The following is a 26,345-nucleotide window of genomic DNA, read 5'->3' on the forward strand; positions in this document are numbered from 1 at the left end:
TGAACACTAAACCTGTTCAATAGCCCCATACACTACTCACTCCTGAGCCCTAAAAACCTTTTTACTACTCCTACATTCTACTGATCCCTGAACCCTAAAAACTCTTTCGTACCCATATGCATTACTCAACCCTGAACCCTAAAAACTCCTTACTGTCCGTATACACAACCCACCCTTGAACCCTAAAAACAATACCCCTAAACATCCCAAACATTACATTTAAATTAAAAATATATATTTATTTTTCAATATTGTTTATACATATGTACTTAAAAAAATTAAGATTAACCTATACTTATTGCATACTAATATTATACCTTTTAACAGCCTATTATAAACAATTAACTGAAAAGCTTACATTACATTTTATTAATATATTATTTTCAAATCAAAAATATATTACTTTAATTAATTATAAATACGTTAACGAAAGCTTATTAATTTTAAAATAATTTTTAATTCACCTTTCTCATCAATATATATGAGCAAATACTTATGTATATTTTTAACTATGTATATATATATATCTATATATATATTTATATACCTTTAATACCTATATAAACACCTATACATAAACATATATATACATATGTATTATAAACACATACACACATATGACTTTCAACAGTCAAAACAACACTGCAATAAAACGTACTGATAAATTCATCTGTGATGTAAAGACCCTTATGCGCTTGCCTGTGATGTACAGTCCTACAAAGTAAAATATGCTATGTAATGGTGGCGTACTCAGTGCTTGATTTGCCAACCCATGTTCATGTAGTGGACAAGTAGAAGGAAGGGTCATTGGGGAATTCTAAAAAGGAAAGCCATCTTGGGCTAAGTTAGTACACCTGATCTGTGTAATATTCAGAGTAGGCTTGTAGAGAATTGGTAAATGTATGTTTTAGATTTGAAATGTCCTACTTTCTTGAGTTGTGTAGCATCGTGAAAATGTAACAACTAAATATGGGACACCAGCGTTTTTCCTAAATGACTTGTACTATTTTTCATTAAACCACAAAATGACAACTTTCAGTTCCCAAAAGCATCTAATGGTTTCGACAATTAAATGGGGGCCGAAATCAGGTTCATCTGAGGCTGCATTCCTGGAACTGACTGAGCCTTTTAAAAACCGGTCGTCTTCTGAAGTTGTGTAGACTCTGTTTTTGAATAATACCTGGTATGGAAGGACGATAACAACCGTGCTCAGGATCAGACAGGCAGGTCAGTGACACAATGCAACTCTAGAGATTGAGTTTATGTACTTTCCTCTTTTTTTTAGCAGGGGTCTTGGGTGATCCAAACCGCACCGGACAAGATGCCTATGTGCTGATGGCAAATTCGCAGTGTGAGATGGAGGAGTGGATCAAGGCCATCAAGCGGGCAGCGGGAACTCCATCAGGAGGTAACAGTCTACCAAATCAGACATTCAAGTACTCCTTAGCCTCATAGGATTTTAAATTGTATACAAAGATGCTTCCCACTTGACTTGTTTGGAAAACGTACTGTGGTTCCCTGCCACATGTGGGAAAACAACAAGGTGTGCTATTTTTGTGCCCCTAATCCTACCAATCTACCAACCCAGCTACAACTGTCTGTCACACTAAAGTACCATACACCTCAAAGAACCAATGGAAAAAGGTGCCCACATGAGACCTGTAAAATTAAGAGGTTATACATACGGTAGGTACAAACTAGGTCAGCAAAAAGGGGTCCAGGCCCTCCGGAGGTATTATTACTTGGGCTGTTCTCAAATACTTACTGTTTTTACTTTTAAATTGTGATTCTTTACTGTTCATCACTTTTGCAAATAACACATTTTTACACTTCATATTTAGATTTTGCCTTGTGCCTTTTGCCAATCCATTCATTATTTAGCATTACCCTGGATAATTTTTAAATTTGCTGAACAGTCTGAAACAGCGCTGCGCTCGCATCTTGCGAGCCATGTTTGCACTTCTCGCCAATGGCTGCGCTGGTGCTAGGGTTGCCACCTGGCCGTTTTTTTACTTGCCTGGTCTGTATCTTTACGTGCAGGCTGATAAGACAGGTGACCGTATTTTTATTGCTGGTCTCATCTATTTTTAAGTTTAGGTTGGTAAGAACGGTGGCAAGCCTAGTTGGTGCCTGGAAAATTGGATGATGATACAAGACTGGGTCTAAGGCCCCTGGTCTGGGACCACCAATTCAGAGTACTCATGGGTCCCATTTCAAGTCCAATACGCTTTATACTGCTATGAGCGATCACATCCCAGCCGCTTCAGATTCACTTCTGAACAGAAAATTATATTTAGAGAGGGAGACCATGAACAATTCGGCTTTCCGCAAATGGTTCTTATTACAATCTGCTTGACAGACATCATTTTTCAGCATAAATACTGCAGCCTTGTATAATTAGTAAACATAAATGCAGATATTAGGTCTTTCATGTCTACCTTCCAAGAACTGTGGACCACCTAGCCAATCATGCTTTAAAGAAGGATGAAGATTCATCTGTTTACCTTTAATATCATTGTTAGGAAAAACTGAGAACTCACCAATCACTTGAAACTCCTACCTACCTCCTAGAAGGATACCTCATTTCGAATTAGAGAACCTAACTGCAACTACAAGTCACACTTTCATTATTCTTTTCAATTTTGCCATAGTTTAGTCACTCTCCATGTAGGCAGTGATTGATTTAGACCTGAAAAACCTGAAGTATCGGGTAGAGAACCTAGCCAGAAGTGTGATTTCTTCACTCAATTCAAGTTAGAAAATCTATAGGAAAGAAAAACTTTTTTTTCTTGAGTTCCCTCACTCACCAGGGTTCCCCCACAGTGACATGCTTCATCATAGGGGCCATCTCAGTCCTCTACGGACTGAGGCGTGCTATGACTTGCGGAATTACGTAGGTGCACTGTTGTGAGGACTATGTGTAGTGCAGGAAGTGGCAGGAACTGCTGTGACAGCTGTTCCAGTCAATGGCAAACTTACAATGCTTCTTTGATTTTCTAAAACAGAAACCAAAGTGGGATTTTGTTTTGGAAAAAAAAATGCCCCCTTTGCCATGGGAGTTTTCACCCATAGCGAGGGTGCATTGTGCACTTTTCAGTGCCTCTTACTACCAGGTTTTATCTGGCTGTGATGGACTGTGAAAACTAGCCATGTGTTCGCCCACTCTAAAATGGGTGGGCAGACATATGGCCAAATGTTTGACTGCCCTTACTCTGTCAGCCTTTTGAAGGTTTATGTCAGCAGTAGGGACGGAGTAGCCTTTGCCGCCGACATAATAGAGGTCTGCCCGACTCTAAATGAGGCAGGTGGAACTTCAGTGTGGCGAAGAGGGTACTCCGTCATGGTTGAGTACACTCTTTGCCAAACTCTAAATCCTCCGGCTGTAACTAAAGTGCTGCAAAAACCCAATGACATAAGAAAGTGGTTCACGGCAGTGGTTTAATAAATCACTTTTTAGGTCTTTGCTAAAGACAGCCTTAGCAGACCTGTTGTTTCCATTATAACAAATATGCTCAGACTTGGCTTTGGGCCAGACCCTTCCTCATAATTGGATTGTTTTATTGTCTCTCTCAGTAGTCAACTCTTGATTTTGCTCTATCTCCCTACTTTTTCTCTGATTACCCCTGTTTGATCTCTTTTGTCCCATTTCCTCACTCCTCAGCACACACCCCAACCAGCTCTGCATCCCGCTCTCCATGTTAACTTTTATATTTTTTTTAAGGGTCCGGTAGCAGCAAAATGCTGTTGAGCCGATTGCTTCTTTTTTTGCATTTTGTGTACACTTATTTTTCACTTCCTTTTTTGACATTTTAATACACAATTCTAACCTGGCTAACAGTCATGCCACGTTAGAACTGTTAAAAAAGGCTGCCATATCCTGAGTGTATGTGTGTGTTACAAATCACGTGTATAGGCATCACAACGCATATTTGTGCACCAGCCACCGTCTTGGAATTGGTTTGGTTTAAGAGAATACTCATTGCAAGAGCAGCAGTCATGCGTGTGAATGCATCTTGGCACACTCACAAACTGCAATTGGAAAAAGCATTAGCAAAGCAAATTGCTCTGCCTTTTGAAGCTTAAAACTATTGACTTTGCAAATGTTTGTTTAATCTGTTGTAAAACAATGTGGGAACTAGAGTTTATTTTAGTATATAAATCGTGGAGAATAGTTGTACACAATCTTCATGGGTGGATTGTGATAAAAAGCAATTTCTTTATTGAGTAATGCACAGATCCCCAGAGACTACAACTCTGCTCCAGAGCTTGCTAAGTGCAAAAAACAAGCAAAGGCAAAGGTAATAGGTCTCATTTTTGGGTACTATTGGATTTACCAATGTTTTTTAGAGATGCTGTACAGTATGGAAAAAGAAAATAAACAAAACAAATGCACTATGCCGAGAGAGGCCACATCGTTTTGTTTTATTTCTTTTTTTCTTTGCCAATTGGTAATAATAAAAAGGGTGCAGGTCATTTTGTAAACCTCACTGTGCTTTTGCTTCAGCTACTTAAACACTAGAGGTCAAAAAGTGCCGTGCCATGGCTTGGTGTACAGTGAAGTGCTGCAATAGAAAATTCTGGAGGTTAGCTGTAATGGAGTGGTGCTCAACGAACCCTTTTTACATGATGTGAAACAATGTGTTCTGGGGCATATGTCGCTCGCTAAAAGCTGATGTAGGTAGAAGGGGTGTGGAGTGGGCAACAGAGGTGCTCAGTGTAGAAGGGGTCTGCAGTGAACTGGCGCGCACTGGTGTTGTCTGTATAGCATATTAATGGTTCTGGGTGAACTCTGAACAGCAGCTATGTGATATGTGGGAGAGGTGTTTGGGATTGGTTCTGGGAAGTATAACGTAATGTGCAGTGCGTGACTGGATGTTGGAGAATAAAGACATGTTCAACTGCAGCTCCTGTGTGTTCTGTAATATATTTTCATGCAAAAACTGGTGATGAGTTGGGAATATGTGCCTGTGGAAAATAAAACTGATCCCCCTGAAAGTCTGCAACGGGATGGCAAACTGCTTGTGCCCAGAATAGATGCAAAGCAGTTTGCGACTGGCATACGTGGAGTCAAAGCCCTGGTCCAGCCCATACATGGCCGCTGAAGCAATGGAAGTCACCGGAGAGGAGTTTATTTCAAAATGCCCGCCAACATTGTTGATGAGGCTGTAGGCAGAGACACTGTTCCGTGAATATAGAGCAACTATTCAGAAGAAGCAAGAACATAACTACAATGTCTACAAGGTACAAGAACCAGAGAGCATACTCACATTCAAGAGTGATTGAAGCACATTGCAACACATGCTTCTGCCTGTGGCTGAGCCACCCTGCATAGCGAAATCAGTTGAACGGCACATGATCACATAATGCTGGCAGAAGGGAGCAGTGAGAAATACAATGCAGCCATGTTTTTGAAGGCACTAACGCCATTCGACACATCTAAAAAACAGAACATTAGTGCTAGAGGGACTGCATGGATTGAAACTTTAAATGCGCTAGAGGAGGAAGATGATAAAGAAAATAATCAAATATCTAGAAAACTTTGCAGGCAATGGAGTGGAAGAAGTGTTAAAGAAATGTTCACAGACTGAAGCAACATCGTACCGAAAGGTGAAAGAAGTGCTGGAAGCCAAGTTCAATTGAATGCCGAATGTTGATTATGAAATGTATATCTTCAAGAAAGCACAACAAATGACTGATGAAACATAGGGTGAGTTTGTTGAAAGATTTGGCACACATTGCAGCTTCTGTGACTTTACTAATAAAGAAGCCATGTGCCTCAAAGACATTTATGGTTGAGGTCAAAATGTGCTACAAGGGACTTATTTAAAGAGATAGTCGCTCTAATTTGTGAGTTGTACAAATGTCACACACTCAAATGTATCCACAGGACAACAATCTTAGTACATATTCAAAGAAAATTCATGGAAGGTAAAAAGGGAACACACAGAGAAAGAAAATATATTCAGAAAATTTATATTTTCTAACACAAAATTGGGGAGATAAATGCAAACAAATTAATTCAAGCAAAAAATCATGAACGGAGATAAACAATACTTTTTCCTACAGTTCATAACCAAAGACATCAACTCCAAATGGATACAGAAAACAACCAAAATTAATTAATAACAAAGTGGTTGTGAGTTTGTGCCAATGCAACGTTTCTGGAGATGATGAAAGTGTCGACGTTTCGGTCTAAGGGGCAGTCGTCTTGTAGACCATCATCAGGACAAAATATTTGAATGCTGTAGAAACTCCCTGGAATTTCTGAACAAAGCTGTATCGATGTAGCAAAACACGCCAATGAATGTGGGGTAAAATGTGGAATCTTAAATGTAGATTAATAAGGCCACAGCAATTGGCCAAGTCTTGAATCACAATCAGTTTGATCAGCGTAATTAGTTTGCGCAACAGAACCTCGGGCGGCGTCCTCAATCGGCTTGCAGGTTTGTCAGTGACCTGCAAGATTTGGCCAATTGCTGTGGCCTTATTAATCTACACAGACAACAGAGGGTGTGCAGAATGGGCTGGGGGCAAGCAGACATAAAACAGAGGGTGGTATGGAAGAGATATGGGCAGATAGATGGACAATGAATGGTTATCAGGCGGGCCTGGGGAAAGCACATAAACGGTAGAGGGTAGTTGGGAGGGTCTAGGGACAAGCAGACAGATGGATACCAGAAGATGGGAGAGAGGGTATAGGTTCAAATAGATGGACAACAGAGGGTCTGCAGGCACAAGGAACACAGAGGGGGGAAAGTACATGAGGTGACAGCATCCACTCTTGTTGAGTGATTAAACAAAAATGAAAAGTGGCGCCTGGAAAAATGCACAGTAGAAGGACACAAATAATGCATCCATGCTCAATAAGAGGAACTAACACACGAAGAGGTCAACCATTACTGACCAATAAGAAGCAAGCAAATGAGTGTACCAGCGAAGCCAACCAATCATTAGTAGTGGGCAACATTTAAGCCTAGTACAAGATAACAAAAGGTCAAGCAAGAGCCAGTGCATGCGCTGTCTTAGGCAAGACCTAAAGAGAAAGGAGAGCCTACAAAAATGAACAAATAAAAAGCAAGCACATGAGAATGACAGGAAAGCCAACCAATTGTATGCAGTGGTTGGGCTGTAAGCCCATGTAAAGATGACAATATTTATTTTTTCCAATAGACAGCTTGTGCTGTCTGGTAAGCAAGACCTGAAAATATACAGTTTTTTACTCAAACAGTTCAAAATGTGTGAAAATTAACCTAATGACCCAAGATGTTTTTGGTACTAAATAAGAAAAGCAGATAAAAATCTAGCACGGCCTACGGAAAACACTAAACACTTCTTCAGAAGTTTGAAGGGTGGCGTATGACCCTATTAAAAAGAGCAAGAGGATGGCTTGGAACAACATCCTCCATAAAAAGCCTCAACAGCTTACATTTTGGACACTTTTACCTCTTAAAAATAAAATACACATTGAGATTCAGGTAACTGAATGTGCAAGTCAAGAGGCACCTAAATGAGCCGAATTCATACTCTTATCAATTATGAATGCAATAATCGCAGCAGATGTGATTCTGGTGGCCTCTTCTACTTCTTTAACCACAGTTTCCCTGCTCTTATTGCCATGTTGACCCTTGGCCATTGGGCTGTACATATGTTGCCCTGCCCCCCCCACCCCCCCCCCCCCCCCACCCCCAGTTGGGCACTTCGCTGAGCTCTTTCACAGGATGTTCTTCCTTTGCACCTATAATTGTTAGGACACGCAATCGCTGAAAGTACCGCAAACGAGCGAAACGAGACCGGAACTACAATTCCCAAGAAAACCTCGCCCTGAACTACAAATCCCAGGAAGCTCCGCGCGGGACGGAAGCAGGCGTCGCCATAAAACTAACAGGATGGCAGGACGCGGCGTCGGATATTCCCGGTTCAGGTTACAGGACTCATACGCTGAACGGAAGGGTTGACCAGACGTGCACAGACGAAAGGAGAACTTCAGTCTCGGTAAGCCGTTGTTACACCAGTCCCCGCTCGAGGGTACTCGAGCGCGAGAGACACTCCCTTGGAACTTACTTTGTGCAGTCCCCGCTCGACGCGAGAGACGCTCCCTTGGAACTTACCTTGTGCAGTCCCCGCTCGAGGGTACTCGAGCGCGAGAGACGCTCCCTTGGAACTTACCTTGTGCAGTCCCCGCTCGAGGGTTATCGAGCGTGTGAGACGCTCCCTTGGAACTTACCTTGTGCAGTCCCCGCTCGAGGGTTATCGAGCGTGTGAGACGCTCACTTGGAACTTACCTTGTGCAGTCCCTGCTCGAGGGTTATCGAGTGTGTGAGACGCTCCCTTGGAACTAACCTTGTGCAGTCCCCGCTCGAGGGTTATCGAGCGTGTGAGACGCTCCCTTGGAACTTGTTGCAGTCCCCGCTCGAGGGTTATCGAGCGTGTGAGACGCTCCCTTGGAACTTGTTGCAGTCCCCGCTCGAGGGTGATCGAGCGCGAGAGACGCTCCCTTTGTATATACCTAGCTCCCAGCATTATCTGCCCTCGCCCCTGTCCCCATTCAAGGGATTCAAGTGCGAGGACTCTGAACCCCGCAAACTCAAGGACCCGTGCCTTCCGTGTAGCCCTCCGTTGGAGAGTGTCGGGACCGACACTCATGCGGAGGACGACCTGGGGAATACCATCCACCTCATTGTAAAATCGAGTGGCATTGTCGGCCACTGCTTAGCACGGTGTCCTCTGTTGGTGAATGCCGGGACCGGCGTTCGTGCAGAGGACGGTTGGGACAAAGAGGAACGGGGCACAGTGCGGGCTTGCTTCCTGTTAAAGTCATATCAGGTTGTACAGTGCAGAATAAAACTGATTCAACCCATATACCGGTATTATCTCTGTTGAGAGGAAGCGTGAGTGTGCAGTGTTCTTAGCTGGCCCAATCCTGAGGTAACCAGGGGATTACATAATATCCGACCCTTTACTCCTGATCATCCTCCCGGTTGGGTGCGGTTGTCATGGCCTCCATGGAAGATGTGCTGGCCGCCTTACTGGACGTACAGAACGAGCTAACTGCTTCTCGCCAAGAAACGGCTGACCTGAGAGCAAGGATGGATACTCAGCAGAGAAATCCGTTTAACGCCGGGGCGTCACACGCGGGACAACCCGCGGCAGTGGTGGTGGAAATGCCGGTGGCTATCCCGCTAGCCACCCCGGAAAGATACAGTGGGGATCCCAACACCGTCCAGGTCTTCATAACGCAGGTGGCCCTACACTTCTCTTGTAAACCAAAGTCGTTTCCCACGAACCAGGCGCGAGTCGCCTTTATGATCTCCTACTTGGCAGGGAACGCTGCGCAATGGGCGGTGCCTTTGGTTACCAGGGACGATCCGCTCTTGTACGATTGGGATTCGTTCCAGGAGGAGTTCGTGAAAGTCTTCGACCGGAGAGCGGACTCATACACCGCTGATAGAGAGCTACTGACGCTCAAACAAGGCACTTCAGGGCTTGTCCAGTACTGGAACGCATTTAGGCGCCTTGTGGCCGAATCCAAATGGCCACCCGCAAAACAAACAGCGCTCTTCCACCAAGGATTGAGCGAAGACCTTAAGGATGTGATCGCTCAGATAGACCCCCAACCGGTGCAGTGCGAGGACTTGATTAGTTTGGCACTACGTCTGGACCATAGACTGAGCGACGTCGGGGGGGAGGTCAGAAGAAGGACAAGGCCCCTCTCGCGTCGAGCCAAACGGTTCCCGCGGAAGCAGCACCTGCGCATCGCACGGAGACCATGGACGTAGGAGCCGTCAGAGCCAGCCTTACAGCAACGGAGAAGGAGTCCCGCAGGAAGCAAGGACTATGCTTATACTGCGGGAAGAAGGGTCACTACGTCCGTGAGTGCCCCGTGAAACCCAAGACAGGACGATCTCGCCCCAATCGTTTGTCTGCTGCGGCCGCAGACAAGGGGGCGGAAAACTAAGGGGCTCTCGGAACAGGGAAGGGGATTCCCGGAGTCATGGTTACATCCCTTCAGCACAGACATTTACCACTACCAGTCCCCGACATATGTTTATACCCCTGCGATTGAAAGTACGAAACAAGTGGGTTTCGGTATCTGCAATGGTAGACTCTGGAGCAACAGGGGTATTCATGGATGAGGAAGAAGCGCGCCGTCTAGGAGTGGTGCTTCTACAGTATGAGGTCCCAGAAGACGTCTTTGCGGTGGATGGGCGGAAGTTGAAATCTGGTCCCATCAGTCAACACACCGGGGAACTCGAGGTGGTATACGAACAACAACACAAAGAAGTTTTAGACTTCAACGTCATCTGTGCGCCGCAGTATGGCGTTATCCTTGGCTTACCGTGGCTCAAGAAACACAACCCCTCCATTGACTGGGAATCCCTAGAATTGCGTATGGACTCCCCGTATTGTGCCCGCTCATGTGGGTGGTCTTCAGACCCTCCGTCCTTGACATTGTGTTCCGGACACGGAGTGGCCACCGCAGCGGAAAAAGAAGTGCTCCTCCCCAAGGTGTACCATGATTACAGAGACGTGTGGAAACACTCCCTCCGCATAGAGTCTATGACTGTCAGATAGACCTGGTCCCTGGAGCTAACATTCCCGGAAGGAGACTGTATGCTTTGTCGGAGCCCGAAAACATCCACCTTCGTTCTTACCTGGATACCATGTTGAGTCTGGGGTTCATAAGGCCATCCAAGTCACCGGCGGCCTCGCCTCTGTTCTTTATCCCAAAAGCGAACGGAAAGCTCCGCGCTTGTGTGGACTTCAGGGCGCTCAACGCCATCACGATTAAGAACAGATACCCGCTACCCCTGATCAACGTGCTCTTGGAGCAAGTCAAGAAGGCGCGCATATACACAAAGCTCGATCTGAAGGGAGCGTACCACCTTGTCCGTATGCGGTGCGGAGACGAGTGGAAAACGGCCTTCAAAACGCGGTTCGGCCTGTTCGAGTACAGAGTGATGCCGTTCGGGCTCTGTAACGCCCCCGCGGCGTTTCAGTTTTTTCTGAACGACGTTCTGCGAGACATCTTGGACGTCTACGTCGTCGTCTATATTGACGACATTCTGGTCTACTCGGACAGCCTGGAGGAACACGAGCTGCATGTGTCTACGGTGCTGAGAATCCTACGGGAAAACTCATTATACTGCAAGCTCAGTAAGTGCGACTTTCACGTCACCACGGTGGAATTCTTGGGGGTTATGCTGAGCCCTGAAGGACAAACAATGGCGGAAAGGAAAGTCAAGGCTGTAGTGGACTGGCCGGCTCCGAAAAGCATCAAGGAGGTGCAAAGCTTCCTAGGGTTTGCTAACTTTTATAGGAGGTTCATCCAGGGATTTTCTGGGCTGGTAGCCCCCATTACGCATCTCCTGAGGAAGGCAGCCGCCTTTCTGTGGTCGACCGAGGCTGAGGGAGCATTCCGAGCGTTGAAGCGGGCCTTTGTGTCGGCTCCTGTGCTTGCTCATCCAGACCCCGAACAGCAGTACATAGTGGAGGCGGATGCCTCGGACCTGGCGGTGGGGGCCGTCCTTTCGTAGAAGAACGCAGAGTCAGGGCTACTACACCCTGTGGCTTTCATGTCCAGGAAGCTAAACGTAGCTGAAATAAACTACCACGTCGCCGAAAAGGAATTGCTAGCCATCAAGGATGCATTTACTGAATGGAGACACCTGTTGATGGGAGCACGGCAGGTGGTTTTAGTGTATACTGACCACAGGAACCTCCAGTTCATGACGGCGGCCAGACAGCTGTCTCCCCGTCAACTCCGTTGGATGCTATTTTTTTCCGGCTTCCATTTTACCATCACCTACAGGCCTGGCACGGAAAACAAGAAAGCGGATGCTCTTTCTAGACGGTACGCGGACGAGGAACATCCCCTACCAACCATCAAATCCATCATAGAACCCGGGGCGGTGGTAGGAGCAATACAGCCAGGGGCTTTCCTTCGTGGGATACAGAAAGGCATTGGTACGGTCGAGTGGAGAACGTGGCTTCATCGACATAAGGAATGGCAGGTCAAGGACGGTATACCGGTGAAAGGACGCTGTGTCCTGGTACCGACCGCCAGACTGAGGAAACAAGCCTATCAATGGTGCCACGAATCGCCCTGTGCGGGTCACTTCGGTCTGCAGAAGACGGTGGAATATGTGGGGCGACAGTTTTGGTGGCCTTCAGTGAGGGCGGACATCCAGAGGTGGATAGCCTCCTGTACGGTATGCTCCTCCATGAAATCGGACCATGGCCGCCCCCAGGGGCTCCTGCAGCCGCTTCCTACCCCCGCCAGGCCGTGGGACAGCATTTCCCTGGATTTCATCGTGGGACTGCCTAAGGATCAGGGGTGTACCGCCATACTCGTGGTCATCGACTACCTCACCAAGATGGGTCGGTTCATTGCGTGTAAAGGGGTACCTACGGCTGGCCAATTGGCCCTCACGCTTATGAAAGAAGTGGTGCGGGTTCATGGACTGCCCAGAGTGATCGTGTCTGATCGAGGATCGCAGTTCACAGCGCGGTTTTGGAAAACCTGGTGTTCATCCTTACATGTAACATCCGCTGTGTCCACCAGCTATCACCCTCAAACAGACGGCCAAACCGAGCGCCTCAACCAGACTCTAAAGCAATAGCTCCGTTGTTTCATGGATCAGGGCACCGAGGAATGGGTTGATAAGCTGTGGCTAGCAGAAATTGCATATAACAACGCCACGCATAGTGCAACAAAAGTGTCGCCATTCTACAACAACTACGGTCATCATCCCAGGTTCCTTCCTCTGGTGCATCCTGCAGCCACGGTGGGCGTACCAGAAACCATCAGAAGGGTGGCCCACATCAAGGACACGATAGGGTGCGCCAAGAGGTGTCTGGAGGAGGCCAAGAGGACCTACAAAGCCTCCGCGGACCGTCGACGGAGACCAAGCCCTCTGTATCAGGTGGGGGATTACGTCTGGGTGTCATCGAAGAACCTGCGGTTTCGGAAACATAGCGTTTTCCGCCCACGCTTCATCGGCCCGTATCGCATCAAGGAGTGCCTGAGCCCTGTGAACATGCGGCTGGATCTGCCAGGCTGCCTGAGGATCCACCCGGTGTTCCATATCTCCCTCCTTAAACCCTCCGTCGCGTCCGGTGGTTCCAGTCCTTCGCCTGTATCGGTGGACGCTGAACGTGACTACGAGGTTGAAGGTATCAGGGATTCCAAGTGGAGCAGGGGCCGGCTCTGGTACCTTGTTGCCTGGAAGGGATACGGCCCGGAGGAACATTCGTGGGAGCCTGTTTCGGGTATCTGTGCTCCTCGACTGGTCGCGGCCTTCCACAGACGGCATCCGGACAAGCCCGGGCCCGCGAAGGGTCCTTGAGGGACGGGGGATGTGCTGTTAGGACCCGCAATCGCTGAAAGTACCGCAAACGAGCGAAACGAGACCGGAACTACAATTCCCAAGAAAACCTCGCCCTGAACTAAATCCCAGGAAGCTCCTCGCGGGACGGAAGCAGGCGTCGCCATAAAACTAACAGGATGGCAGGACGCGGCGTCGGATATTCCCGGTTCAGGTTACAGGACTCATACGCTGAATGGAAGGGTTGACCAGACGTGCACAGACGAAAGGAGAACTTCAGTCTCGGTAAGCCGTTGTTCCACCAGTCCCCGCTCGAGGGTACTCGAGCGCGACAGACACTCCCTTGGAACTTACTTTGTGCAGTCCCCGCTCGAGGGTACTCGAGCGCGAGAGACGCTCCCTTGGAACTTACCTTGTGCAGTCCCCGCTCGAGGGTACTCGAGCACGAGAGATGCTCCCTTGGAACTTACCTTGTGCAGTCCCCGCTCGAGGGTTATCGAGCGTGTGAGACGCTCCCTTGGAACTTACCTTGTGCAGTCCCCGCTCGAGGGTTATCGAGCGTGTGAGACGCTCACTTGGAACTTACCTTGTGCAGTCCCCGCTCGAGGGTTATCGAGCGTGTGAGACGCTCCCTTGGAACTTACCTTGTGCAGTCCCCGCTCGAGGGTTATCGAGCGTGTGAGACGCTCCCTTGGAACTTGTTGCAGTCCCCGCTCGAGGGTTATCGAGCGTGTGAGACGCTCCCTTGGAACTTGTTGCAGTCCCCGCTCGAGGGTGATCGAGCGCGAGAGACGCTCCCTTTGTATATACCTAGCTCCCAGCATTATCTGCCCTCGCCCCTGTCCCCATTCAAGGGATTCAAGTGCGAGGACTCTGAACCCCGCAAACTCAAGGACCCGTGCCTTCCATGTAGCCCTCCGTTGGAGAGTGTCGGGACCGACACTCATGCGGAGGACGACCTGGGGAATACCATCCACCTCATTGTAAAATCGAGTGGCATTGTCAGCCACTGCTTGGCACGGTGTCCTCTGTTGGTGAATGCCGGGACCGGCGTTCGTGCAGAGGACGGTTGGAACAAAGAGGAACGGGGCACAGTGCGGGCTTGCTTCCTGTTAAAGTCATATCAGGTTGTACAGTGCAGAATAAAACTGATTCAACCCATATACCGGTATTATCTCTGTTGAGAGGAAGCATGAGTGTGCAGTGTTCTTAGCTGGCCCAATCCTGAGGTAACCAGGGGATTACAATAATAATATTAATAAGGGAAATTTATAAAGCGCCTGGTTACGCGCAACGGCGTGTCCCCGCGCTGTGGTGAGGGGAATCAGCAGAGTCGCAACCGCAAAGTCGACCCGGCTTACTGCGTATAAAGGTGAGTCTTTAACTTCTTCCTGAAGCCAAGTTCAGAAGGCTCCAGGCGAAGGTCCAGTGGTAGGGCATTCCAGCTTTTCGCGGCCAAGTATCTAAAGGACCTGCCCCCCCATGCATGCCTTTTTTATCCTGGGGACCTTCAGTAGCCCTGCACAGGATGAACGCAGAGCGCACGCAGGCGCGTACCGGGTGACCAGACCCCGAAGCGGAGCAAGTACCTTACCGCCCAAAATGCGGTGGCACGTGCAGAGAGCCTTAAACTCAACCCTGCTCCTTACTGGGAGCCAGTGAAGGGCCTGAAGGGCTGCCTTTGACGCCGATCTTTTGGGGAGCTTCAAGATCAGGTGGGCTGCTGCGTTTTGCAGCACCTGGAGGCGGTTGATGGCCTTTCCAGTGGCTCCCAGATAGAGCAGATTGCCATAATCCAGGCGCGATGTGACGAGGGCATGCACCAGCGTCCTTCGGGCTGTCGTAGGGAGGAGATCTAAAACTCTCTGCAAGCTTTTCAGGACGCTGAAGCAGACCCCACCACACGGCCTATCTGAGGTCCAAAAGACAGATCCGCGTCAAACCATACTCCCAGATTTTTCGCTTCCTGACAGGGTATGGGAGCATCCCCCAAACAGGGTGGCCACCATGCCGATGACCAAACAGACGGGCCCCCGCCCCACCACGAGCACCTCAGTCTTGCTGCTCCAGCAGTGAGGGTCACCCCCATGTTTTTGTTTGGGGGGGTGAGGGAGGTGGAAGCCGGCCAGACCCACTGCAAAGTAACCCATCTGACCCCACACAAGTGTTTCTCCTTCCTCTCACCCCCCTAGTGCTTAATTGGAGCCGGTAGTTGCTGGTGGCTCACCAGTACTAATTTTAAGGGACTGGCACTTGAGACATTTAAAAAGAGAGGGAAAAACACACAAAGTGGAAAGACGGAGGAAGAGAAAGAAAGAAAAACCACCTCAAAGGGAAAAGGCAGAAGCCTGCATGAGTGAGATAAATGGGCTGGGAGTATTTGGTAGGGGATTAAAAAGGAATAAAGTGAATTCAAGACTACAGAGCCTTGGTACTCGGTGCGCTGACATTTAATAGCACAGGCTGCTGGTTGCTAAGCAGATCTACGGGCGTTGGCACTCATTCTTATATAAACTAAGCACTGCCTACCCCCACCCCATGGTTTTCATCATAATCGAAGCGGATGCATGGCTCAATTACAGTTCGCACAAAGCAACATGACAAGAGAGATAAAGTGGTCATGCTGAGGAAAATATGATCGATTAATCCTCTGAAAAGCAGAGATAATGGAATAGCACAAAATATTTTCACATATTCTCCAGTACATTTCCTGCATTATTAGTTAATACTGCTTTTCACAGTAGTGCTATTTCGAATGCTTTTGTGAAAATTAAGTTCTAAAGGGAATTTGGTTACCACTGCTTTTTGGAAGATTTTTTCCATTCTTGTTATTTTTACTGGAAGATTCTCTGCTGGAGGCAATAATCAATCAATCAATCAATCATAACACTTGTATAGCGCGGTACTCAACCGGAAGGGGGTCGCTACTGCTCGAACAGCCAGGTCTTGAGTTGTCTCCTGAAGGCGAGGTGGTCCTGGGTCAGCCGAAGGTGGATGGGGAGGGAGTTCCATGTCTTGGCCGCCAGGTAGGAGAAGGATCTGCCTCCGGTGGTGGCTCTTCGGATGTGTGGTACGGCGGCGAGGGCGAGGCCAGCGGACCGTAGCTGGCGGGTGGGCGTGTGAAGGTCAGGCGGTCGTTGAGGTACTTGGGGCCCAGGTTGTGGAGAGACTTGTGTGCGTGGGTGAGGAGCCTGAACGTGATCCTCTTGTTGACGGGGAGCCAGTGCAGGTTCCTCAGGTGGCCGGAGATGTGGCTGCGTCGAGGGATGTCCAGGATGAGTCGGGTAGAGGCGTTCTGGATGCGTTGCAGTCTTTTCTGTATCTTGGCTGTGGTTCCGGCGTAGAGGGTGTTTCCGTAGTCCAGCCGGCTGGTGACGAGGGCCTGGGTGACCGTCTTCCTGGTTTCGATCGGGATCCATCGGAAGATCTTGCGGAGCATGCGGAGGGTGTGAAAGCATGAAGAGGAGACGGCGTTGACTTGTCTGGTCATCGAGAGGGAGGGAGGAGACCAGGATGAAGCCCAGGTTGCGTGCGTGGTCTGGCGGCTTGGGGGCGGTGCCCAGGGCTGGGGGCCACCAGGAGTCGTCCTAGGCGGAGGGTGATGGTCCAAGGATGAGGACTTCCGTCTTGTCTGAGTTCAGTTTCAGGCGGCTGTTCTTCATCCACTCTGCGACGTCTTTCATCCCTTCGTGGAGGCTGGTTCTGGCGGTGTCGGGGTCTCAGGTGAGGGAGAGGATCACCTGGGTGTCGTCAGCATAGGATATGATGTTGAGGTTGTGTTGGCGTGCGATGGCTGCGAGAGGTCTCATGTAGATTTGAAGAGGGTGGGGCTGAGTGATGATCCTTGCGGGACGCCGCAGATGACTTCGGTGGCCTCGGAACAAAACAGGGGGGAGGCGGACTCTCTGTGTTCTTCCAGCGAGGAACGAGATGATCCACTTCAATGCCTTCTCTTGGATGCCGGTGTTGCTGAGGCGTTGGACTAGGGTGCGGTGGCAGACAGTGTCGAACGCGGTGGAGAGGTCCAGGAGGATGAGTGCCGCTGTTTCTCCGTTGTCTAGAAGGGCTCGGATGTCGTCGGTGGCTGCGATGAGGGCGGTCTCAGTGCTGTGGTTGGCTCTGAAGCCAGACTGCGAGGGGTCGAGGGATCCATTCATCTTGAGGAAGGCGGCAAGCTGTCTGTTGACGATCTTCTCGATGACTTTGGCAGGAAAAGGGAGGAGCGAGATGGGGCGGAAGTTTTTGAGGTCGGTGGGGTCCGCTGTTGGTTTCTTCAGTAGAGCGCTGAGCTCGGCATGCTTCCAGCTCTCCGGGAAGGTGGCGGTGTCGAAGGAGGTGTTGATGACGTCTCTGAGTTGGGGTGCGATGGTGGAGTCGGCCTTGTTGAAGACGTGGTGGGGGCAGGGGTCAGTCGGAGATCCGGAGTGGATGGTGTTCATCGTGCGGGCTGTGTCTTCGGTGGTCACTGCGGTCCAGGTGCGGAGGGTGGTGGTGGGGTGCGTTGGTTCGACGGTTGGGTGCGAGGATGGTGCGCCGAAGCTGTTGTGGATGTCGGCAATCTTGTGGTGGAAGAACGAGGAGAGGGAGTCGCAGAGATCTTGTGAGGGGGTGATGTCGTTGTTGCCGGTGCTGGGGTTGGAGAACTCCTTGACGATGCTGAAGAGTTCCTTGCTGTCGTGGGCGTTGTTGTCCAGTGATCCTTCAGTGATTTCTTATTGGTGGTGCGGATGAGCTGGTGGTGCTTGCGGGTCGCGTGTTTGAGGGCGGTCATGTTTTCAGTGGTCCGGTCGAGGAGCCAGGCTTTCTCGAGGGTGCGGCAGGTCTTCTTGGAGTCCTTGAGTTCGTCGGTGAACCAGGGGGCCTTCTTGCTTCTGGGTCTGCTGGGAGGGTTCTTCAGTGGTGCGAGGTCGTCGGCGCAGGCGGTCAGCCATTGCATGAAGTTGCGGGCTGCTTCGTTGGGGTCCGGTGTGCTGGCAGGTGGGTTCTGGCTGAGGGAGGTGGTGAGCTGGTCGGCGGTGATCTTGCTCCAGCTTCTGTGAGGAACCTGTTGCGGGTGGTGGACGGTAGTGGTTTTTCTGAAGCTGAAGTGGATGCAGCTGTGGTCGGGCCAGTGAAGTCCGGTGGAGTGGCTGAAGGCGATGTGCTTGCTGGATGAGAAGACGGGGTCAAGTGTGTGGCCGGCGTAGTGGGTGGGGGTGTTGACCAGTTGCTTGAGTCCGAGGTTGGCGAGGTTGTCCAGCAGGGTGACAGTGTTGCGGTCCTTGTTGTTCTCCAGGTGGAAGTTGAGGTCCCCTAGGAGGATGTAGTCGGCGGAGGGGAGGGCGTGTGGGCTGATGAAGTCCGTGATGTCTTCGCTGAATTGTGTGCGTGGTCCCGGGGTCTATAGATGAGGGTGCCTCTGAGGGTCGTCTTAGGGTCGGTGTGAATCTGGAAGTGGTGGTGTTTGCGGCGTTGGAGGTGTTGTCGGCGTCGGTCGTGATGCGGATGGTGTTCTTGTGGACGATGGCGATTCCTCCTCCGGTCTGGTTGACACGGTCCCTCCTGATGATCTTGTATCCATCCGGGATGGCGATGGCGATGTCGGGGGCTGAGGAGGCGTTCATCCATGTTTCAGTGAGGAATGCTTCAGAAAAGGGGGTGGTGATGAACAGAGTGCCTGAATTAAGCAGACCACTCTTACCCAGTCCAAAGATCAGGGCTTGATCCATCACCGTTTTTTAGCTCACTGCACCATCCCAGCTCAGAACTTGGCTATATGCAAATTAGTCTGTTCCTGTCCCAGTGCATGATGGGAACAGGGCAAACTAAACTACCAAGCCAATTCTTGTACTGGGAAGGAAACAAGCTTCCGGGGACCGGTTTCTGCCATTTCAGGCGTCATCGGCCCGGCTTGCTTGAATCCTGATGGTGCAATGAGCAAGGGACTCACATCTGAGTATACCCTTCCACGCTTATGGTGGACAAAATGATTCAGAAAAGGGGGTGGTGATGAACAGAGTGCCTGAATTAAGCAGACCACTCTTACCCAGTCCAAAGATCAGGGCTTGATCCATCACCGTTTTTTAGCTCACTGCACCATCCCAGCTCAGAACTTGGCTATATGCAAATTAGTCTGTTCCTGTCCCAGTGCATGATGGGAACAGGGCAAACCAAACTACCAAGCCAATTCTTGTACTGGGAAGGAAACAAGCTTCCGGGGACCGGTTTCTGCCATTTCAGGCGTCGTCGGCCCGGCTTGCTTGAATCCTGATGGTGCAATGAGCAAGGGACTCACATCTGAGTATACCCTTCCACGCTTATGGTGGACAAAATGATTCAGAAAAGGGGGTGGTGATGAACAGAGTGCCTGAATTAAGCAGACCACTCTTACCCAGTCCAAAGATCAGGGCTTGATCCATCACCGTTTTTTAGCTCACTGCACCATCCCAGCTCAGAACTTGGCTATATGCAAATTAGTCTGTTCCTGTCCCAGTGCATGATGGGAACAGGGCAAACCAAACTACCAAGCCAATTCTTGTACTGGGAAGGAAACAAGCTTCCGGGGACCGGTTTCTGTCATTTCAGGCGTCGTCGGCCCGGCTTGCTTGAATCCTGATGGTGCAATGAGCAAGGGACTCACATCTGAGTATACCCTTCCACGCTTATGGTGGACAAAATGATTCAGAAAAGGGGGTGGTGATGAACAGAGTGCCTGAATTAAGCAGACCACTCTTACCCAGTCCAAAGATCAGGGCTTGATCCATCACCGTTTTTTAGCTCACTGCACCATCCCAGCTCAGAACTTGGCTATATGCAAATTAGTCTGTTCCTGTCCCAGTGCATGATGGGAACAGGGCAAACCAAACTACCAAGCCAATTCTTGTACTGGGAAGGAAACAAGCTTCCGGGGACCGGTTTCTGCCATTTCAGGCGTCGGCGGCCCGGCTTGCTTGAATCCTGATGGTGCAATGAGCAAGGGACTCACATCTGAGTATACCCTTCCACGCTTATGGTGGACAAAATGATTCAGAAAAGGGGGTGGTGATGAACAGAGTGCCTGAATTAAGCAGACCACTCTTACCCAGTCCAAAGATCAGGGCTTGATCCATCACCGTTTTTTAGCTCACTGCACCATCCCAGCTCAGAACTTGGCTATATGCAAATTAGTCTGTTCCTGTCCCAGTGCATGATGGGAACAGGGCAAACCAAACTACCAAGCCAATTCTTGTACTGGGAAGGAAACAAGCTTCCGGGGACCGGTTTCTGCCATTTCAGGCGTCGTCGGCCCGGCTTGCTTGAATCCTGATGGTGCAATGAGCAAGGGACTCACATCTGAGTATACCCTTCCACGCTTATGGTGGACAAAATGATTCAGAAAAGGGGGTGGTGATGAACAGAGTGCCTGAATTATGCAGACCACTCTTACCCAGTCCAAAGATCAGGGCTTGATCCATCACCGTTTTTTAGCTCACTGCACCATCCCAGCTCAGAACTTGGCTATATGCAAATTAGTCTGTTCCTGTCCCAGTGCATGATGGGAACAGGGCAAACCAAACTACCAAGCCAATTTTTGTACTGGGAAGGAAACAAGCTTCCGGGGACCGGTTTCTGACATTTCAGGCGTCGTCGGCCCGGCTTGCTTGAATCCTGATGGTGCAATGAGCAAGGGACTCACATCCGAGTATACCCTTCCACGCTTATGGTGGACAAAATGATTCAGAAAAGGGGGTGGTGATGAACAGAGTGCCTGAATTAAGCAGACCACTCTTACCCAGTCCAAAGATCAGGGCTTGATCCATCACCATTTTTTAGCTCACTGCACCATCCCAGCTCAGAACTTGGCTATATGCAAATTAGTCTGTTCCTGTCCCAGTGCATGATGGGAACAGGGCAAACCAAACTACCAAGCCAATTCTTGTACTGGGAAGGAAACAAGCTTCCGGGGACCGGTTCCTGCCATTTCAGGCGTCGTCGGCCCGGCTTGCTTGAATCCTGATGGTGCAATGAGCAAGGGACTCACATCTGAGTATACCCTTCAACGCTTATGGTGGACAAAATGATTCAGAAAAGGGGGTGGTGATGAACAGAGTGCCTGAATTAAGCAGACCACTCTTACCCAGTCCAAAGATCAGGGCTTGATCCATCACCGTTTTTTAGCTCACTGCACCATCCCAGCTCAGAACTTGGCTATATGCAAATTAGTCTGTTCCTGTCCCAGTGCATGATGGGAACAGGGCAAACCAAACTACCAAGCCAATTCTTGTACTGGGAAGGAAACAAGCTTCCGGGGACCGGTTTCTGCCATTTCAGGCGTCGTCGGCCCGGCTTGCTTGAATCCTGATGGTGCAATGAGCAAGGGACTCACATCTGAGTATACCCTTCCACGCTTATGGTGGACAAAATGATACAGAAAAGGGGGTGGTGATGAACAGAGTGCCTGAATTAAGCAGACCACTCTTACCCAGTCCAAAGATCAGGGCTTGATCCATCACCGTTTTTTAGCTCACTGCACCATCCCAGCTCAGAACTTGGCTATATGCAAATTAGTCTGTTCCTGTCCCAGTGCATGATGGGAACAGGGCAAACCAAACTACCAAGCCAATTCTTGTACTGGGAAGGAAACAAGCTTCCGGGGACCGGTTTCTGCCATTTCAGGCATCGTCGGCCCGGCTTGCTTGAATCCTGATGGTGCAATGAGCAAGGGACTCACATCTGAGTATACCCTTCCACGCTTATGGTGGACAAAATGATTCAGAAAAGGGGGTGGTGATGAACAGAGTGCCTGAATTAAGCAGACCACTCTTACCCAGTCAGAAATGCCAGAAACCGGTCCCCGGTAGCTTGTCTCCTTTCTGGTGAAGAATTGGCTTGGTAGTTTGGTCTGCCCTGTTCCCATGATGCACTGGGCCAGGGACAGACTAATTTGCATATAGCCAGGTTCTGAGCTGGGATGGGGCAGTGAGCTAAATAAAGGTGATGGATCAAGCCCTGATCTTTGGACTGGGTAAGAGTGGTCTGCTTAAATCAGACACTCTGTTCATCACCACCCCCTTTTCTGAATCGTTTTTGGCCACTATAGGTGTGGCAGGGTATACTCAGACTTGAGTCCCTTGCTCACTGCTCCATCAGGATTCAAGCAAGCCGGGCCGACGAGGCTGAAATGCCAGAAACCGGTCCCCGGTAGCTTGTCTCCTTTCTGGTGAAGAATTGGCTTGGTAGTTTGGTCTGCCCTGTTCCCATGATGCACTGGGCCAGGGACAGACTAATTTGCATATAGCCAGGTTCTGAGCTGGGATGGGGCAGTGAGCTAAATAACGGTGATGGATCAAGCCCTGATCTTTGGACTGGGTAAGAGTGGTCTGCTTAATTCAGACACTCTGTTCATCACCACCCCCTTTCTGAATCGTTTTTGGCCACTATAGGTGTGGCAGGGTATACTCAGACATGAGTCCCTTGCTCACTGCTCCATCAGGATTCAAGCAAGCCGGGCCGACGAGGCTGAAATGCCAGAAACCGGTCCCCGGTAGCTTGTCTCCTTTCTGGTGAAGAATTGGCTTGGTAGGTTGGTCTGCCCTGTTCCCATGATGCACTGGGCCAGGGACAGACTAATTTGCATATAGCCAGGTTCTGAGCTGGGATGGGGCAGTGAGCTAAATAACGGTGATGGATCAAGCCCTGATCTTTGGACTGGGTAAGAGTGGTCTGCTTAATTCAGACACTCTGTTCATCACCACCCCCTTTTCTGAATCGTTTTTGGCCACTATAGGTGTGGCAGGGTATACTCAGACATGAGTCCCTTGCTCACTGCTCCATCAGGATTCAAGCAAGCCGGGCCGACGAGGCTGAAATGCCAGAAACCGGTCCCCGGTAGCTTGTCTCCTTTCTGGTGAAGAATTGGCTTAGTAGTTTGGTCTGCCCTGTTCCCATGATGCACTGGGCCAGGGACAGACTAATTTGCATATAGCCAGGTTCTGAGCTGGGATGGGGCAGTGAGCTAAATAACGGTGATGGATCAAGCCCTGATCTTTGGACTGGGTAAGAGTGGTCTGCTTAATTCAGACACTCCGTTCATCACCACCCCCTTTTCTGAATCGTTTTTGGCCACTATAGGTGTGGCAGGGTATACTCAGACATGAGTCCCTTGCTCACTGCTCCATCAGGATTCAAGCAAGCCGGGCCGACGAGGCTGAAATGCCAGAAACCGGTCCCCGGTAGCTTGTCTCCTTTCTGGTGAAGAATTGGCTTGGTAGTTTGGTCTGCCCTGTTCCCATGATGCACTGGGCCAGGGACAGACTAATTTGCATATAGCCAGGTTCTGAGCTGGGATGGGGCAGTGAGCTAAATAACGGTGATGGATCAAGCCCTGATCTTTGGACTGGGTAAGAGTGGTCTGCTTAATTCAGACACTCTGTTCATCACCACCCCCTTTTCTGAATCGTTTTTGGCCACTATAGGTGTGGCAGGGTATACTCAGACATGAGTCCCTTGCTCACTGCTCCATCAGGATTCAAGCAAGCCGGGCCGACGAGGCTGAAATGCCAGAAACCGGTCCCCGGTAGCTTGTCTCCTTTCTGGTGAAGAATTGGCTTGGTAGTTTGGTCTGCCCTGTTCCCATGATGCACTGGGCCAGGGACAGACTAATTTGCATATAGCCAGGTTCTGAGCTGGGATGGGGCAGTGAGCTAAATAACGGTGATGGATCAAGCCCTGATCTTTGGACTGGGTAAGAGTGGTCTGCTTAATTCAGACACTCTGTTCATCACCACCCCCTTTTCTGAATCGTTTTTGGCCACTATAGGTGTGGCAGGGTATACTCAGACATGAGTCCCTTGCTCACTGCTCCATCAGGATTCAAGCAAGCCGGGCCGACGAGGCTGAAATGCCAGAAACCGGTCCCCGGTAGCTTGTCTCCTTTCTGGTGAAGAATTGGCTTGGTTGTTTGGTCTGCCCTGTTCCCATGATGCACTGGGCCAGGGACAGACTAATTTGCATATAGCCAGGTTCTGAGCTGGGATGGGGCAGTGAGCTAAATAACGGTGATGGATCAAGCCCTGATCTTTGGACTGGGTAAGAGTGGTCTGCTTAATTCAGACACTCTGTTCATCACCACCCCCTTTTCTGAATCGTTTCAGTGAGGAATGCGACGTCTGGTGATGTTGTGTCGAGCAGGTTCCAGAGTTCGACGGCGTGTCTGTGGACGGAGCGGGTGTTGAGCAGGATGCACTTAAGGTCGCAGCTGGGGTTTGGCTTGGCGGGCGCGGTGCAGGTTCGGAGGCAGGTGAATTTGCAGGTTGTGCAGGTGAAGGGTCCGTGGAAGCGTTTCGGGGCGGCCCGGCAGCAGGCAGGGTTCCGGCCGGAATTGAGTGCGTTGAGGGCGGTGGCGTCGTAGGTCTGTCGGGTCGTCTTGCGTCGGTAGGGGGCAGGGGTCCTGGCGCTGGGCGCGGTCCAGGCGCGGACGGCGCACAATCTGCGTGCCCGCTGCGCGTGACCGCTTCGCGTCCGCGCGGTCGCCATTTATGGCCAAGTGGGAGGGAGGGAGGAGCAGCTGGGAGGCGGGAGCGGGGAGGGCACAGAAGGAAAAGGGGGCGTGGCCGCTAGCACGGCAGCGGGAAGCGGGGAGCGGGGCGGGCAGGCACAGGGGGCTAATAATAATAGAAACACGGCACTAGGAGAGCACAATGCAGGTGCAAATAACTCAAATGGGGAAGAGACAATAAACAGCACAAATGGGAGACCAAAAATAGAGAAAACAGCACAATTTGGAGACAACAAGAAATAAAACGGCACAAGTGGGGAAAAAGGTTAGGAGCACACGCAGATACCGGCGGAGGGTCGGGCTCAGCGAGGCAGAGGGTCGGGATCAGCGAGGCGGGCTCAGCGAGGAGAGGAGCACACACAACAGCTGGTGGCCGTGCGGCGCGGGGGTGTCCTGGGACAGGTCACACTCACCTGCGCCGCGCGGTCGCCATTTATGGCCAAGTGGGAGGGAGGGAGGAGCAGCTGGGAGGCGGGAGCGGGGAGGGCACAGAAGGAAAAGGGGGCATGGCTGCTAGCACGGCGGCGGGAAGTGGGGAGCGGGGCGGGCAGGCACAGGGGGCTAATAATAATACAAACACGGCACTGGAAGAGCACAATGCAGGTGCAAATAATTCAAATTGGGAAGAGACAATAACAGCACAAATGGGAGACCAAAAATAGAGAAAACAGCACACATTGGAGACAACAAGAAATAAAACAGCACAAGTGGGGAAAAAAGGTTAGGAGCACACGCAGATACTGGCGGAGGGTCGGGCTCAGCGAGGCAGAGGGTCGGGATCAGCGAGGCGGGCTCAGCGAGGAGAGGAGCACACACAACAGCTGGTGGCCGTGCGGCGCGGAGGTGTAAAAGTTAGACTATTGGCAGTGATAATCCTTCTGGTTGAGAACACTTTTCTGGAAATGTTATGAAAGGATAAATATTTTAGTATGCTTTTGTGAAAATGTTACATACACTATCATTTTAAACGATGCCCTTATGGTTTGTTGTGCACTATTTTCATTTAAGCAGTTTCTGGCATCCAGTGCTTAATTAGAAAAAAGTCCCCAGTAACAGTTTTCTTTCCTCAAAAACTGTACCACAATTGGCACAACTTCAGCCACCATATAAGCCTCCAGTAATTGGTACCCGCTGATACCTAGGGCATTGGAACTGAAGAGGTTCCTCAAGGGCTGCAGCACAAATTGTGCCACCCTATGGACCCCTCACGAAGATCATGCAAACTGCCTTTGCAGGCTGTATGTCTTGGTGCGTCAAAACTGAAGAGTCGACATGGCATCCCTGTGTGCCATGCCCCCAGACACTGCATGAGGTATAGGTAAGCCACCTCTACTGCAGGCCTTACAGCCTTAAGGCGGGGTGCACTGTATCCCATGAGTGGACATATGAGCATAAACAGATATGATCCTGCAATATCTTAGCCTTTTCTTGGATATTGTAGTTGCACAGGGAAGCCATAGAGAGTGCATAGGCTGGACACCCATCATAATGAGTTCATCAGCTCC

At 50.0% G+C, this 26,345-nt stretch overlaps 1 protein-coding gene across 6 annotated transcripts in view; it reads left to right on the forward strand.

Moving 5' to 3' along the window:
- Positions 1–26,345, forward strand: part of ARHGAP25 (Rho GTPase activating protein 25) — a 441,995-nt gene that overhangs the window by 364,962 nt on the left and 50,688 nt on the right. For 4 of the 6 annotated variants that reach the window (XM_078666646.1, XM_078666644.1, XM_078666648.1 and 1 more), the window contains exon 4: positions 1,286–1,408. In XM_078666646.1, coding sequence (XP_078522772.1) covers positions 1,286–1,408 — 123 coding nt within the window. The remainder of the gene's footprint in view (positions 1–1,285; positions 1,409–26,345) is intronic. The other 2 variants (XM_078666649.1, XM_078666645.1) reach the window with 1 other exon arrangement.

The sequence above is a fragment of the Lissotriton helveticus genome, chromosome 11, assembly GCF_964261635.1.
Source record: "Lissotriton helveticus chromosome 11, aLisHel1.1, whole genome shotgun sequence".
Classification (NCBI taxonomy): Eukaryota; Metazoa; Chordata; class Amphibia; order Caudata; family Salamandridae; genus Lissotriton; species Lissotriton helveticus.